The 15,964-nt window shown below is 38.7% G+C and overlaps 2 protein-coding genes across 5 annotated transcripts in view; one reads left to right on the forward strand and one right to left on the reverse strand.

Annotated features, from left to right (window-relative positions):
* sh3pxd2b (SH3 and PX domains 2B) overlaps positions 1 to 7,252 on the forward strand; it is a 33,287-nt gene extending 26,035 nt beyond the window's left edge. For 2 of the 4 annotated variants that reach the window (XM_004561720.3, XM_004561721.3), the window contains 7 exons: positions 510 to 611; positions 1,370 to 1,453; positions 2,834 to 2,951; positions 3,152 to 3,360; positions 3,652 to 3,698; positions 3,814 to 3,939; positions 4,033 to 7,252. In XM_004561720.3, coding sequence (XP_004561777.1) covers positions 510 to 611; positions 1,370 to 1,453; positions 2,834 to 2,951; positions 3,152 to 3,360; positions 3,652 to 3,698; positions 3,814 to 3,939; positions 4,033 to 5,556 — 2,210 coding nt within the window. In that variant the 3' untranslated portion in view covers positions 5,557 to 7,252. The remainder of the gene's footprint in view (positions 1 to 509; positions 612 to 1,369; positions 1,454 to 2,833; positions 2,952 to 3,151; positions 3,361 to 3,651; positions 3,699 to 3,813; positions 3,940 to 4,032) is intronic. The other 2 variants (XM_004561722.3, XM_004561723.3) reach the window with 1 other exon arrangement.
* Positions 7,253 to 8,247: 995 nt separating this feature from the next.
* Positions 8,248 to 15,964, reverse strand: part of stk10 (serine/threonine kinase 10) — a 37,624-nt gene continuing 29,907 nt past the window's right edge. Inside the window, exons 11-20 of the mRNA XM_014414217.3 lie at positions 14,682 to 14,806; positions 13,799 to 13,922; positions 12,506 to 12,685; positions 12,179 to 12,271; positions 11,560 to 11,689; positions 11,304 to 11,428; positions 10,995 to 11,183; positions 10,788 to 10,913; positions 10,537 to 10,650; positions 8,248 to 10,003 (exon numbers count right to left, since the gene is read on the reverse strand). Coding sequence (XP_014269703.2) covers positions 9,863 to 10,003; positions 10,537 to 10,650; positions 10,788 to 10,913; positions 10,995 to 11,183; positions 11,304 to 11,428; positions 11,560 to 11,689; positions 12,179 to 12,271; positions 12,506 to 12,685; positions 13,799 to 13,922; positions 14,682 to 14,806 — 1,347 coding nt within the window. The 3' untranslated portion in view covers positions 8,248 to 9,862. The remainder of the gene's footprint in view (positions 10,004 to 10,536; positions 10,651 to 10,787; positions 10,914 to 10,994; positions 11,184 to 11,303; positions 11,429 to 11,559; positions 11,690 to 12,178; positions 12,272 to 12,505; positions 12,686 to 13,798; positions 13,923 to 14,681; positions 14,807 to 15,964) is intronic.

The following is a 15,964-nucleotide window of genomic DNA, read 5'->3' on the forward strand; positions in this document are numbered from 1 at the left end:
CCAACCTTTTTTGCGCCACGGACCGGTTTATGTCCGACAATATTTTTACGGACTGGCTTTTAAGATATCACGGATAAATACAACAAAATAAAACCAGTACTGGTACCAAAAAAAGATTTATTCATAACATACAGGAAAAGAACCAGGGAAGCCAAGTTAAGGATAAAAACATTTAAAAAATAACGATAAAAACCCCGAAAACCATAAATTTCACACCCGAGCCTCAACTCTCTCGTACCAAACAACGCCTGGGGGTTGGGGACCGCTGCCCAAGAAGATTAATAGTAATGCATAATAAAAGAATAATTGTAATACATCACATAAACTATAGGTTACGCATGCTTAAAAAAAAAAAAGCAACATATGGTGGTGCTTTGCAACAATCCCAGCAACAAGTCAAATATCAGTCGTGCGTTTTACTGACGCATATAATCCCTTAACTGAATAAGCATTGCATGAGGTGCAGTATCTTGTATATCAGTTTTGTTTTGTTTTTCCTGCCTGTTTAGGGTGGTGGTTTGTGAGTTCAGAAGATGCTCAGGGCTGGGTCCCTGCCACCTGCCTTGAGGCCCAGGATGACCCTGATGACTTCAGTCTTCCAGGAGAAGAAGGTACATCAAGCTTTACATTTGGGTGCTACTGTTTAGATTCAATGTTACCACAAGGAAAGGTTTAGGGTGCAGTGCAGAAGTGCAGAATACACCACATCAGAGGCACATCTTTTGTTACACACCGTTTAACTCCTGTAACTCACTCAGTACTCTGTTGATGGTTAATAAGCAAACCTATTTTGTCAGACTGACTTTTGAGTTGAAGACTGTTGCTGCTAAGACTCTGTGTGTGTTTTGCATTCTAGAGAATTGGCAAAAGAAAATCCAAAAGGATCAGTAGAAAAAAATTACAATTTCATTGCCAAAGCCCTGGTAAGGATATGCTAAAGAAAGGAATATTGTACAGTAAATGACAGGATCTCAAAATAGGGTGCTCTGCCAATATGCAAATTATAGATCTTAAAAGCCTGAGATGTATGAGGTGGCTGGCTGCCCTATCAAAGTCTGGAGAGTTTGTTTGATTCAAACATTCACAGATTTTATTCCGTAAGAGAACAATACAAAATCAACAAACAGCATTATGCTAATCAGCATTCAATTTAAAATGCCACATTAATAAGAAAAATTTTAAAACACCCCAGAGATCCCTATTAACCATTAGATGAAGGAACTATTTGTCAGTTCAAGTAAATAAAAATACCAATTATTTCCCCATAGATCCATCAATACCGAAAGTGTTTTAGGATGAAAATATCCTCCAGATTGCATTTGTAATGTTCACTTCCTATTTTGCCCCAATTACTGTGCTGGGATGTCAGTGCCACGGAGATTCTGGTCACTGCCAAGGCATATGGGTCGTCGCAGAACTTTAGGGGATCTATTCAGCACAGGCTTTGGGCAAGGTGGAGCGCACGCCTTTCTTTTCCCCCTATAATGAATATATGCGTGTGTGTGTGTGTGTGTGTGTGTGTGTGTGTGTGTGTACACACGCATATAAAACTGTGTGCATGTTTGTCCATGTGTGCGCATGAAGAAATGTTGCATGAGTGACCTCAGCATGTAAATAAATCCTCGCATGCAAAGTGAACTGCATATTTGTGTATAAATGTATTTGTTATAAATAATATATATGATAAAAATATATATTTATTTATATATCAAATAAACGACTAGAACAATTTAACCAGCATTAATAAACGCGTGATTGTTCACTGTGTGTAGTATGTAATAGTAGTAGAAATGGTGTTGACAATAGACAAGGCTGTGTTTGATGTTGTAACAAGTTTGTCCTGTGTGTGCGTTTTTGTGTCTTACATTTTCACTCCACAAGATGTTGCTCAAGCCTTGCCTCACTAGATAAGTTATAACAGGTAAAACTAATGTGTGCCTATAGCAACCACAGTATCTCATCTGAAATCTCAATATTAAATTGCTGAGCAGTTTCTGTTAATCAGAAAGAAGTTCCTGTCGTTTTTGCCCTAACAAGAATCTTTGCCAACTTTGTGGGGAAAAAAAGGATGATAGTCTGTGTCTGGTGTTTTTGAAGTTTTGGTCAGAAGCAAAATTCCTCATTTCCTTCTGTGTTCAGTCTTAAAAAGAGAAGGTTTAATTTAAAGTCTGTTGAGGAAAAAGTTGGTCTCAAAAGGCAGCTCAACATCCAACCACCCAGTGCTTGCTTCTGCGTAAATATGTGAAGTTAGAGCTTGTTGTGCCAGTCGTTAGCAGTGGCACAACAAGCTCCACTTTCAGCTTTGTTGGCAGTGTGTCACTGGCAACACGCTTTTACTTGGAGATCACACCCATTAACCTATGTCGACTGCCAGTACTGCCATTAGAGGCGAGTGGGAATAACAAAGATGGCATTCACTCCTATTAAATCCTTTTGAACGCTTTATTTTATTTTAGACTGGTTGCATTATTACTTGAATTAATTTTTTTAAAATGCTGTAACTTTTACTGTCATCTTTGATTCAGTTTCACATTGAGAAAAGTTAAAAAAAAAAAACAAAAAAAAAACAGATCCAGGTAATGGAAATCCCAGACAGTCGACTCTTTTCCAGTCACTTGGTTAAGTGACAAAATGTTTCATCCACTGAAAACGCTGCATCCAGATGACCAGAATCAGCTCTCTGGGGATAAATACTTTAGGCCATTGTAGTTTAAGTGTGTCATTATGTGCTATACGTACCCAGCCTACATTATGCGTTTATTTGTGGCACCCTAACTGTGAACTGATAACGTGTTCTGATACACGTAACAATATTTCCTTTTTCCACGTTCAGAAGAGAAGTATTCAGTGATTTACCCGTACTCGGCCAGAGACCAGGATGAGATCGACCTGGAGAAAGGCATGATTGTTGAGGTTATTCAGAAGAACTTGGAAGGCTGGTGGAAGATCAGGTAGCAACAGCCACATTTTTGTAATACAGTGCAATATGTTCAAATACTTCTTAGTACATTGTTGATAATGGTGGTAATAGGAATGAAAATGCTAATGCATGTTACTGTACAGACTGCAGGAAGGTCCAATTTTTTTGTTTTCGTCCAGCTTTATGTTCATTATATATCAGCCACTAACTGTCCATCTCTCCTCCATTTAGGTACCAAGGCCGTGAGGGCTGGGCCCCAGCGTCCTACCTGAAGAAGGCTGACATGCAGAAGCAGTCAGCAGGCGCTCCTCCTCATGCCAGTACAAATGACCTAGATGGGCTTTCTAAACAAATCCAGCAAAACAACGCCGCTAGAGAAAACCGAGAGAATAGCCAGAAGGAAAACAGGCTCTCGGTTTTCTCTGAGAACAACAAAATCAGTAAGTGAATTTAACAAAACAGTGCCTCTGAGATTTAGTTTTAAAATATTAAAGCAACCAAAGCATGCAAAAGCTTTGCAAAGATAAGCTTGCACACAAGTGACTAAAACCTTTTTTCTGGCAAAGCAACAATGTGCCAAATAATACAGTTTTACCTAATGACAGTCAAAATATTTATTGTGCCAGTGGAGAAAACCTGAATGGAGACGTGTAACAATTTCCCAGAACACATATTGCTAGTTTTCAGTTGGGCTGCGAGCTACTAGTGTGATTTTGTTTTGTTTTTTGCAGAAGTGGGATCAAGACACAGACCTCCTCCACGCAGAGATCTCACCATTGTAAGAATATACCCAGTGGTGATTCTGTATATCTGAAGATAGCTTTCAGTGGCTTAATAAATAAATAAGGTTTTCACCAGTGCAACCTTTATGTGTGCCCTCTCACATCCCACAGCCACGTGGTACAAACTTACCCAAGCCACCCGTCGCTCCCCAAGTTGAGGAAGAGTTCTACACCATAGCAGACTTTCAGACCACCATCCCTGATGGAATCAGCTTCCAAGCTGGAGTCAAAGTTGAGGTGGGTTAGACACGGCCTAAAGTTTTGCTCCTCTGAATTAAGAAAAATGGTTTTTCACTAACATTTGGTTTAAACTACATTGATACATTCTAGGTGATTGAAAAGAATGCAAGTGGTTGGTGGTACATCCAGATCGATGACAAAGAAGGCTGGGCACCTGCCACTTTTATTGACAAGTACAAGAAGACCAGCAATGCCTTGCGACCCAATTTCCTCGCCCCGTTGCCCAATGAGATGGAGAAGCTGAGGCTGGAGGATGGTGGTTGTTCGAATGTTTCAGGTACAGATGACAACTGGTCCAAGCCTTTACCAGATGAGCCAAATGCAGCCTCTGAGTCCTCTACGCGCCCTAAGCTCAGAGATTGGAAGTCCAATGCCAGCAAGGGGCCCTCTTTCTCTGGGCCTTTGCCCCCAGCCCCAACTGCACCTCCCGCTGAGGAGAAACCTGCTCTGCCGCCTCGAAGAGAGTCTATTAATAAGAGCTTTGAATTGGAGGTAGCAGAGAAATCGAGGTCAGATAACTCCAAACCTTTGCCTCCAAAACCCCCAGCTCCTGGGGTCATCGTGCCACTGGTTACACCTAAACCTCCCCCCTTCAAATCAGACAAACCCCCAGAGACCAAGAAAGATGAAAAGAGCAAAGCTCTTCACCTTCGAAATGAGATGGGTCTTGAATGTGGCCACAAGATCTCTGCCAAAGAGGTGAAGAAGTTTAATCTGAAACCTGTGCCTAAACAGCCACCAAAACCCAAGCCAGAATCACAGGAGGAGAAAACCGAGGCACCGGGCCCAGCTGTGTTTATGAAGGCAAAGCCAGTGGTCCGACCTAAACCCGTTACAGCTGCCAAGCCAGATCCCCCAGGGGAGAACAAAGTAGACATCACCAACTTGAGAAGCAAGTTGAGACCATCTAAGCCGGCAGATGCTAGCTCAACAGAGGTGAACCATCAGAATGACGCCTCGCCAGCAGTAAATAGTTCCCACACAAGTTCACCCCCTAGCTCTCCTCCAGTGAGCATCCCACCTCTGAATAACGGTAAGTATTCTAATGAGCCAAAACTTCCACCAAAACACATCAGTGGTCATGGCCAGGAGAGCTCATCGCCTCTTGCAAAACCAGCAGTGCCTCCCCACAAGGAACCCCCTCAGAGACCGCCGGCCACGGTTCCAAAAAGACCACCCCCTCCAAAGAAAACTGATCCATCAAGTCCAACTGAACTTAAATCTCCACCAACTCTTAAAGAAACCCAGGACGTTCCCAAGGCTGGACCACCACAGCTCAGCAGACCACCTCCCCCAAAACCCAAAGGGTTTCAGGCACCAGCAAGCAAAGAGAAGGAAGAGCCCAAGGTGAATAAAGTCCCAATTCCTCCAAAGCCCCAGCTGAAGCCTGGGCCACCCAAGGATAGGCTTCCACCTTTACTCAAGGAGCCCAGCAAGGATGAGCTGTATCTTGCTGTGGCAGACTTTGAAGGGGATGAGCAAACATCCAGCTTCAAGGTGGGCACAGTGTTTGAGGTTCTGGAAAAAAACAGCAGTGGCTGGTGGTTCTGTAAAAACGTAGGAGAAGAAGTCGAGAGCTGGATCCCCTCGAATTACCTGAGCAAGAAACCTTAGGAAGTAAATGTGCTCGCACACATCGCCATATGAACATATAAGTAACTTAATGATCTAAATGAACAAGATCTCACTAATTTCTTGCTACTTAGCCTGTTTTTTTTTTTTTTTTTAATTTATAGGTACATTTTTTTTATTGACACATTTTGTTTTGTTTCATTTTTATACAAATATTTTACCTACCAACTGAACCAGCAATAACACATGACCTTGTTGGGTTTTGTAATGTTTACTTTTTTTGTTTTATGTCAACTATATATGAAATCTTAGGTTAAAAAAAAAAAAAAAGTATCTTGCCTTTGCTGCCGTATGTTAGTCACCGTGTCAGTCTCGCCATTTCTCGGGCTAGAAACTAGAAGAGCAGTAAATGTATCTACACCCTTGCCTTTTAATATATGGTGCCTCAATATTATATGCGAAGTGCTTCAGCGCTTATTAAATGGTATGCAATGGTAGACATAGTCCTTGTTGGAGTCTTGGAGTCATTTTACTATAAAATCAAGAATCGCATTATACATTGCAAGAGTACAGAGTAGACGTTTAAATTAACTCACTGGGGGAGTTCATTGACTACATCTGAACTTTCAAGCGCTAATAGTTGGTTATCTCTTTGCCCAGTGCTGTTTGTTACCTTGGAGACGTGCATATTAGCGTTTCCGTGTTGTATTGCTTTTATTCTGACTGCATAATTAATGTTGCAACGAATTGTAACAGATGTGCACTTTCAGTCATTTCAGCTGAAGTTTAAGGTTTGCACACACTGAAAGAAAGGGGAGAATGCCACGGTGCATTTAGTTTTATAAGCCATTTTCAGACTGCTTTCTTTATTTGTGTTATCCTCACTGTAGCAAAGAGGCTATATTATCCAAACTGAGAAGGCAAGAAGGGTCTATATATCAAAGTATTTTAACATAACTGTTCTCAGAGCCATCAGTGGGATTTGCAAAATGTGAACGGCAGAGCACATCTGCCTATCTGACATAGCAATTGAATACCTACAGTCATTTGTGCAATGATTTACAGTATTGTAAATGTACAATCTGTTCGTAACCGAAGTGTGGTGCTCCGATAACAAAGTATGACCGTTGTGTAAGAATAATGTTTTACATTGACGCTTGACTGGTCTCAAGTATGGTCGGTGAAACAAATTATTTTTTATTGTACAGAAATGAGTCATATCTTAACTATTGTCACTTTTTTTTGATGTTCCATCTATTTTATCCCCCTCTGTGCTGATCAAAGGGTTAGAAGAAGAAAGTTTCAAGAAGGTATTTGGTTGTTGATTTGGTTGATGATAGGATTTAAGTAATTAAGGAAAGGTTTGGGGAAACAACTGGCTGGTAATCTAACAATTGGTCCATATCTCAAGTGTTTACAAAGTACCAATTGTCTGACACTAAAAAAATAAATCTGTTCATAGTTATGAAGATAATTAGACAAGGCTGCAAGCTTTATAACACTAATTCTGTTCTGCTTGTAGTTGCTATAATGTTATACCATCTTCCAATCATACCAAAGTATGTTACCAACTTTAAAAAAAAAAAATCCTAAAGGGAAAGGACAGAAGTACAATGCAAGGCAAGTGTATAGGGGTTATTTCAGTATTGTAAACTGTTTACTTTTTTGCTATGTGTTTTCATTACAGTGTATCTGCTTTTGCTTTAAGTCAATAAAAGTTTTGTGATTTTTCACTTCAGATGCCCCACTGCTTCCACTCAGTGTTTAGCATTTGATTTATTTGGGTTGTAGTTCCTTCAGAACTGCTTAAATTCTTCATTGCACAAATTCTCAGAGATTTTGATCTGTGTCGACATGGTAACATCAGTCATACTTCAGATTTGTCAGCTTCACATCTGTGATGTGAATCTCCCATCGCAAAATGCCATCTACTGATTTGAGATCTGGTGATTGTCGAGGGATTTTCCTGTTCAAGAAACCCTCACCACTGTCAGACAGTATGGATCCATGATTTTGTGGTGTTTAGACCAAGTTTTGTAGCATAATTGAGACTCCTTACAGCAGACAATGTTCCTTCAATCTTCTAAATCTGTGTGAATTGTAGCCTCAGTTTTCTGTTTTCAGCTGGTGTGCTCTTCTGCTGCAGTAACCTATTTGTTTCAAGGTTACATGTCTGAGCTACTGTTGCTCTATCAGCTCAAAGGAGTCTGGCCATTCTCTCACCTCTGGCATCAGCTGGGCATTTTCTCCCAGAGTACTGCCGCTCACTGGATATTGTCCTCTGTCCACTCTGTAAATGCTAGAGATGGTTGCATGGGAGATTATATGCTACCATGTGATTGGCTAATTAAACATTTGGATTTACAAGCAATTGAACATTTGTATCCAATGAAGTGCGTGGTGAGTGTAACAAACTGGAATGTTCTCGCTTCAGTTCCTCCAGCTTTAGCACTGCTGCAATGAATGACTGAATTTGCTATACTATCTAACATAAGTTACATAAAAACATCCTGTATATAGTCACACTCCTGCGTTCTCCACAATACTTTCTTTTTAATAACCTTTCCTTGTGTGTGTGTTTATATATAGAGGAGTTGACACTGGATTTTTAATCCCACAAATCTTTTTTTAACCAACTGTTTAAAAAAAAAAAAAAAATTATATCATCTGACAGTCTTGATGCGTTTTCCAGTAGAACAGGTGGTATCATGTTACAAAGAATCTCCACAACAATCCAGCAATTATAAAATCTGCATTTATTTACAACAGTGGTTCCTTCTGAAAAAAAATTTATTCATACAGTCCCTCCACACAAATAATGTTATGTAAACTAAGGCAGAGAGTCAGATACAGAGCCAGTAAACGGTAAGAAAAGAATTGTAAATGTAAATACTTCTGATATAAGAGAGATTAAGCTGTACCTGATTGTGGACCTGATTCAGTGTAAATCTGCAGGCCAACTGCAGTTAGCTGATGCAAACTGCTCCAATAAAACCGCTCCTCACTCAAGAAATGATGATTTTTGAGCTGCAAACTTTAAGTAGAAAATTAAACAGCTAGAGGCATCTTACAGCAGACTGAATTGTTACATCCCCTTAAAATGATGTGAAGAACTATTGTGTAAAAACCTAAATTATTGCTATTGAATACCTAAAAATTATAAAATGGTTAAATCACTCTTAACCAAAGGCTTTTATTCACCTCCCAAAAAAAGTTAACATATATATTTTTGGGTTTGAGCTCTTCATGTTATTCTTGCTCTCAGTGCAAAGGAAGGCAAAGTTTAAGAAAAATAAACCTCTGTAAGCTTAGCAAAAACATATAATATTGCACATTGGTTAGCATTTACTGCATGTTGCATAACAATTCAAATTTAACTCCCCTCTATAACATCCTGAAAGAAAAACAAAACAAAACAAAAACAAAAACCAAACAGCTCTGGCTTTGTCAGTTCCCATCCAGTGTGACTGATTTCTACAGTAATGATACAACAGAAAAAATAACTGAGCAATACTGAAAAAAAAAACAACAAAACTTGAGTTCCCTTATTAGTTAACAACGAAATCTTAAAAGAAACCATTAAATTCAAAGATACATTGCATTCAGCCTTATCCCTCATTTAAAACAAAAAAGACACAAAATCATCACATCCTTCATTCCATGATTAAAAGACAAAGTAAATCAAAACTATATAGGGGTAAGCTGTATAATGTTCTTTGAGTAAAAATAAATAAAGGCAAACTTTGGCAGCAAAGGCAAAGTAAGGCACAGAGAACAGGAAATAAAAAAATAAAAAAAAAAGATTCAGTAAATCAAAACATTTCTAGAGGAGTTTTTGGTCTTATTTGAAAGATAACCTTGAAAAATTAAGGTAAGCAAGTACTCATTTACTAGGTCGTTAATATTTATAGCATTCCTTGTTATCGTGGAAAAAATGATCTCTGGCTGGGTGCTTTGGAAAAAAACAAAAAACCTGTTGCCTAATCATAAGGTGGTTTTTCTGAATATTTAATCATTAAAACAGATAATTTGGTATCTTCAGCTCACCCCAATAAATGGCCTTTGTATCACATTATTGAGAAATCTGAAGCATGCTTGAAAAGAAAAAGAAAGCAAACACTGTATGGGAGTAGATATTATGTCAGGGTGTCTAATGACGCACATCAGAACATGAATAAAAACATAAATATTTACTAAAACAATAAAGAAACCTAATGGAAGGATCAGTATTCTGCCATTACTGGTAAAGCAAGAGAAAAAAAAAGAAGGCCAGCAGGCAATGGTACCAGTGGGTGTGTATACATTAGTGGGCAGAAGATAATATTGTGTAATGTCACAGCATCTGTTCTCATGTGGTAGTCTCATCTTGATACGGCATAAATTTGGAGACTCTGTTGGGAGAACTGGGGTTTGGACAGTCGGAACTCTCACTCATCCTGAAGAAAGCCTCCTGCTCCTTTTTCCTGGCATTCAGTTCATCTTCAAGGGCCTGGGAATGTAAAATGCACAAGTTTACCTCACAAAGATGTAAACTTTTGCAATGTGAACAAAGTAGAAAACAGAGCACTAAAATCATGAATTATTTGATATATCAACGTTCCTGTTATATGATTGGGAAAGCAGTTATTACATTGTGTCTTGTACATTTAAGTACTTAACTACTACTTTGCTTATTGAATTGCATGGCTACAGCAAAATATGTTATAAGAATGAGCCTGGAACCAGAAAAGTGGAGCTCAGAATGAAAACACTCTCAAAACACCCGAGCAAAAATACCGTAACCATAAATGTTTTACAATTGTTTGCATTTATTACAACTTTAGTAAGAATAAGGGCATTTTTTTATCTTTATCTCAATTCACACCGAGCACATTTCAGTGTGTTTTTGATGAAAATTCCCAGTAAGCCTGCTCTTAAAAATATAGAAATTACTATGATGATAGTATTTTGGGAGTATCTGAGCCACAAAATAGACTCCAATACATTTTTGTTTGTAAGAAATTGTGAGTGGAGACAACATACCTTCTTTTTGGGCTTCAGTTGTTCCCTCCAGTCCTTCATCATATAATTGTGTTGCTCATCCAACATTTTGAGCCTCTGAGTCTCATTCTCAATCAACAGGTGACATTTTTCATTCTGCAGCAGAAAATGTGCTTGTTAAGCAATGTGGGCTAGTTATTATGTTCATTAAGTGTCCTCTATATTCTTTGAAAAAAAAAAAACTACAAATAGATTTGTAATAAAAATGTTTTATTAAATTTGCCCTCACTCACCTGTAGCTGCAGCAGCTCTCTGATATTGCTTTCACACTGACCAGTCATCTCCCTCATCTGGTTCTCGTGCTTCTGCTGCTGATGCAGCCTCTCCGCCTTCTGCCGCTTCTCCTCCTGCTGAGAAAACTGGAGAGCCACGCATGGAGAAAGTTAATAAATAGTTAACTGAATGTGTGAATATGGAGTAAGAAAGCCCCTCTGTCTCACCAGTTTGATCTTCTCCTTGTCCTCTGCAGCACTGCCCGATGAGGTAATGCGAAGGCTCTTTTTGAACATGGTCATTCGAGTCTTTGACTCACTGCGCTGAATCTTAGGCAGTCGGCTCTTCTCCAGCTGCTGGTTAGTTTTCAGGATCTCAACCATTCGCTGATTGTAACTCTGCATCTGTTCCTTTTCCTGCAGGAAAAAACAACAACACAGAATTGGTTAACTTGATTTTGTCATGTAATCATGATTTAGGTGTTACCAAGTTGTGTGTGCAAACTTATTGTGGCAAGATGATATCCACTAGTGTACCTTCTCATGCTTTTTGAGAAGCTGATGCCTCTGGAGGAAGTACTGATCTTTCATCTGCTGCTTCACCAACTGATGTTTCTCATAAAGGTTCTTCTGCTCCATGTCCCACATCGTATTTTCACGCTCTAATCAAATTTAAAAAGTTGACACTGAATGAAATCAAATGGTAACTACAGCAAGGATGGGATAAACACAAAATGAAGAAAACAAAGCTGAAATTGTTACTGTGATTCTGTTTGCTTTACGGATGTTGTACCTCTGATTAGGCTTTGCTTCTTGTTAAGACAATCCCTCTCCAGGTCTGCAATCTCTCTCTTGTTGTTGGAAATGATATTCCTCAGTGTGATGTGCAGATAGTTTTTCTGAGCTACAAGGAATTTCTCTTCCTAAACAAAGGAGAAGGAGGAGAAATTGAGGAGTGGGTGAATAATCAGACAAAAATCAGCAGTTTCATGCAGGTGCCGTTTCCCTTCAAACAATCTACACATGCCAATTACCAGAAGCCTGCAACCAACATAACTCAACTGAGAAGCATGCCATCAGTGTTTACATCTAGTCTATTTCCTGGTAGATGTATACTTCTATTTGCAGTGATAAAGTTGGTTAGTAGTTTGATAGCAAAAGAATAGTTCTTAGATATAGCAGCCATTTAACCAGGTTCATTGTTTCTGAAAAAGGAGCTTTCTCCAGTGCATTCAACATATTTTTTATGATCACGTCACAATTGTAAATATTTCCAAAACTGAGCAACTTGCACCACCAAAGCAATATAGACTGAAAAATAATACTAAATTTAAGAGTTTAAAAAAAAATAAATTTGTTTTAACTGAGCTGTAATTATGCATCAAAATGGCACAAATGACCTAGCATCATACCTCTGACATCTTCATTTCTTGGAAGGAATTCATCTTCTGTTTTAAGGTTTCTTTACGCTGACTTCTGGGCAGCTTATCAACAGATTGTTTTACCTAAAAAGAAAATACACTTCAGTAATTAAACCTCAGACATCAGAACTTCAGAAAGGTATACAAAAATCAACACAGCTGTGCAGTCGCCGAGGTTGAGCACTGAAAGCTTCCTTTGACTTGCACCCTTTCTTTATGTCCTATTGAGATCAAGTGGGCTTAAATAAAGGCAAGAATATGTGAAATAATTACTGGTTATTTTGCTTAGGTGCACACACACACACACACACACTTTACCTCCTTTTTCTTTAGTTTTATTTGGTCCAGGAATTTGTGATAGTCTCGTTCCTGTTCTGCTTTGATACGCCTGGTTTCTTCTTTCAGTTTAACTTTGTGTTCTTCCTCCATTTTCTCAATTGCCTGCTTCTGGTTCCTCTCCAGATTCTCCAGCTCTGTATCAAAGTGCTTCTTCTTGGTCTAGGACACACCAACAGGAGATATGCACATTATAATTTTAGCTGATGGCAAACAAGGAAAATGTTCCTAGTTCAAAAGTTTATTGCAACTGAAACCATCCCGATTTCAGAGTGTTTTGCATATTTGTCACACTTACATGTTTCAGATCGTCAAACAAATTTTAATATTAGATAAAGATAAGCCAAGTAAATACAAAATGCAGGTTTTAAAGGATTTCATTCATTTATTAAGGGAGAAAAGTTATCCAAACCTGCCTGGTCCTGTGTGAAAAAGTAAAAAAGTAATTGCCCTTTGACCTTCTTAAATCATGATTAACTGTGATTAACCACATTTTTTGGAAAATACTCTGGAGTGACGAGACAAAAGGTTTGAGTTCCATTACATCTGGCATAAAACCAACAAAGCATTTTACATCCTACCAACAGTAATATATGATTATAGTGTGACGGTCTGGGGCCGTTTTTCTGCCTCAGGACCAAAACATCCTGAAGGAGCATGTGTGGCCATCTGTTTGTGACCTCAAACTGAAGCACACTTGGGTTCTGCAGCAGAACAATGATCCAAAACACACCAGCAAGTCCACTTCTGAATGGCTTAGGAAAAACAAAAAGCTTGTTTTTCTTGAAGACTTTGTTGTGGTCTTGTCAAATTTCTGGTCTGAATCCGATTGAGATGCTGTGGCACGACCTTTAAAAGGAGGTTCATGCTCAAAAACCGCAATGTGGCAAAATTACAACAATTCTGCAAAGGTGATTACTCCACAGTACTGTAAAAGACTCACTGCTAGTTATTGGAAATGCTTGATTTTTGTTGTTGATGCTAAGGGTGGCTCAACAGTTATTAGGTTTAGTAAACAATCACTCCCCCCCCCCCACACAGGGCCATGTAGGTTTGCATTTTTCCCCCTTAATAATAAAACACCTTCATTTAGAAACTTCATTTTGTGCTTTCATATGGTATATTTGTCTACTATTTAAATTTGTTTGATGACCTGAAACATTTAAGTGTGACAAAAATACATACGACCATAGAATTAATGCAACAACTGTCTGACTAAGTTTTAGCTAAAGACGAAAATGCTGTTGTTAAAGCTGTTAGAGTAATGTGACTCACATTCATCTCCTGGTCAAAACGTCTTTGTATTTGTTCCCTTTGTGTTTCGAGTTTGGCATTCAGAGCAGCCAGGGCTCGCTGCTCTTCCTTCTGCAACAGACGGAGCTCGCGCAGCTCCTGCCGCCTACAAAAAAAACAAAACAAATGTATGTATGTATGTAGCTAAGGACACCTAAAATAAATGAAACTATGTCAGGTAAGATCTACTATAACTGGTAGCAAAATAACACAAGTGCTTAAATTACAGGTTAGAACTTTATCACAGGTTAGATCAGGCCACGGCAGCAGAAAAGTAATGAATAAGAGAGTAGAATAAATTGAGCTTACTTTATAATAAAAACTATGTTTATGCTGGCAGACCACTAACAACACTCTGAATGGTGCAAACCCAATGGAAGCAAAAGAAGATGCAATTTTTGTTCAGCACCGAGTTTCTGAAGATTATTTTCACCAAATTTAAACTAAGAATGATATCGAAATATTACTGCAGCCATAGGTGCAATATCATAGTCCCACCACTAGATGGCAGGAGTAAAACACAGGAACTCACTATGCTTCAGAGGAAGTACAGAAATCAGTTGTTTCAAATGCCAAATACAGATCACCTGAACTTTGACTTAACGAATAAGTAATTTCAGAAATTAAATTTTCCTCTCAGACCAGAGACCAAATTACACTTTTTCCAATAACAGTTCTAATCTCAAGGGACTAAATTCCCAAAGAGCAGGATGACTTAAATAGTAAGAACTAAAACATAAAACAAAAATAAATAAGTCCCAATCCAGTGTTCACTGTGTCCTGAGAACACAAGAGTCCATGCCTCTCATTTAGAGTGAATGAAAAATGGCTTAGCTACCAGGGAATAATAAGATCACCCACATACCTGAGGAATCTCATCTCCTCATCTTTCTTCTCATCGTCACTGATGATCTTGGAGGTGGTCACACTCACCTCCACACCGTCAACAACAAACTTTCTGGTCCGCCTCAGAGTCTTATCTGAAAAGTTCTGATAGGTAGACAAAAACACAGAAAAGTCTGGTTTTAAACTCAGAATTGAACCTTTTTTCATGTACTTTGAGTTTAAATGCTGTTTTTTTTAGTAGTTAAAAGGTCAGTACTACCAGATTCTTTCACTTCCATAGCATAATTAGACTCTCGCAATAGACAGGTTTTCTTTTTGTGTGTGAAAAACAATTTGCAACTTTACTTGTAAAATCTCTGTGCTTATATCAGCCGCAATATAATTTAGTCACAGAGTTGTTTTGTGACTCTTGTGTACTGTGACTGTAAGGAACTACAAACACCCCAATATCGCCCCCCCCCCCCAAAAAAAATCTTCAGATCACTCACAGAAACTATTTTCATGCAAATTCCTACGAATTAACTTCAAATATTTCAAATGTGTCAAGGTTCATCTGTAGTGTAGTCTTTATCTGTTAAAGGAGAGGCTGAGTAAGTATGTATGACAGTGTGTATGTTTACATGGCACTAATATCCTGTATGGCAGGTTCTACTGTAACAAGAAGCAAGATGCTGATCCGTTAGCATAATGGAGAGCGCCATGGAGGTAGTAACAACATCGTATACCAAATATGGCACCATGTGACTTGACTTCTCAACCTTCTTCAACAAGAATACTGGTTAAAGGCCTTCTTTATCCAGACTTGTGGATCTTCACATTGTCCGAAAGGACATTTCTAGACATTCACCCACAGAGCAGATGACCTTTTTCTTAGCCAACGAAGGTTTGTTCAAGTTTGCTCTAGCTCAAAAAGCACAAATCAGGCAGTTCAACCAAACAATGTGCGATGATGTAAACACACATTTCCTTTCAGTCAGTGCATGAGCCATAGCGTATTGTAATTGCAATGCAAAACTGTCACGGTTAACTGGAGCATGTGTAACTGAGAAGTTACGCCTTCTTTGTCCCCTGTCCAAGTCATCCTCCAGGGACAATATTTGCAAAATGATATGAAAAGGTTTACTCAGCAAACACTGGGAAGTTCTGAATGTCGTCACTTCCTGGTGTATAAATAGCTCATATATAATGAAGAGGAGATGAGACCAGAGAAGTAAAGAGAGCGTGAACGCAAGACAGAAGGTATGAAGACAGTAAGAGAAAATCCCAATACTCTCAAAGTTATTTGTGCTTCAATTAAAATAA

The sequence above is a fragment of the Maylandia zebra genome, linkage group LG10 (genome assembly GCF_041146795.1).
Source record: "Maylandia zebra isolate NMK-2024a linkage group LG10, Mzebra_GT3a, whole genome shotgun sequence".
Classification (NCBI taxonomy): domain Eukaryota; kingdom Metazoa; phylum Chordata; class Actinopteri; order Cichliformes; family Cichlidae; genus Maylandia; species Maylandia zebra.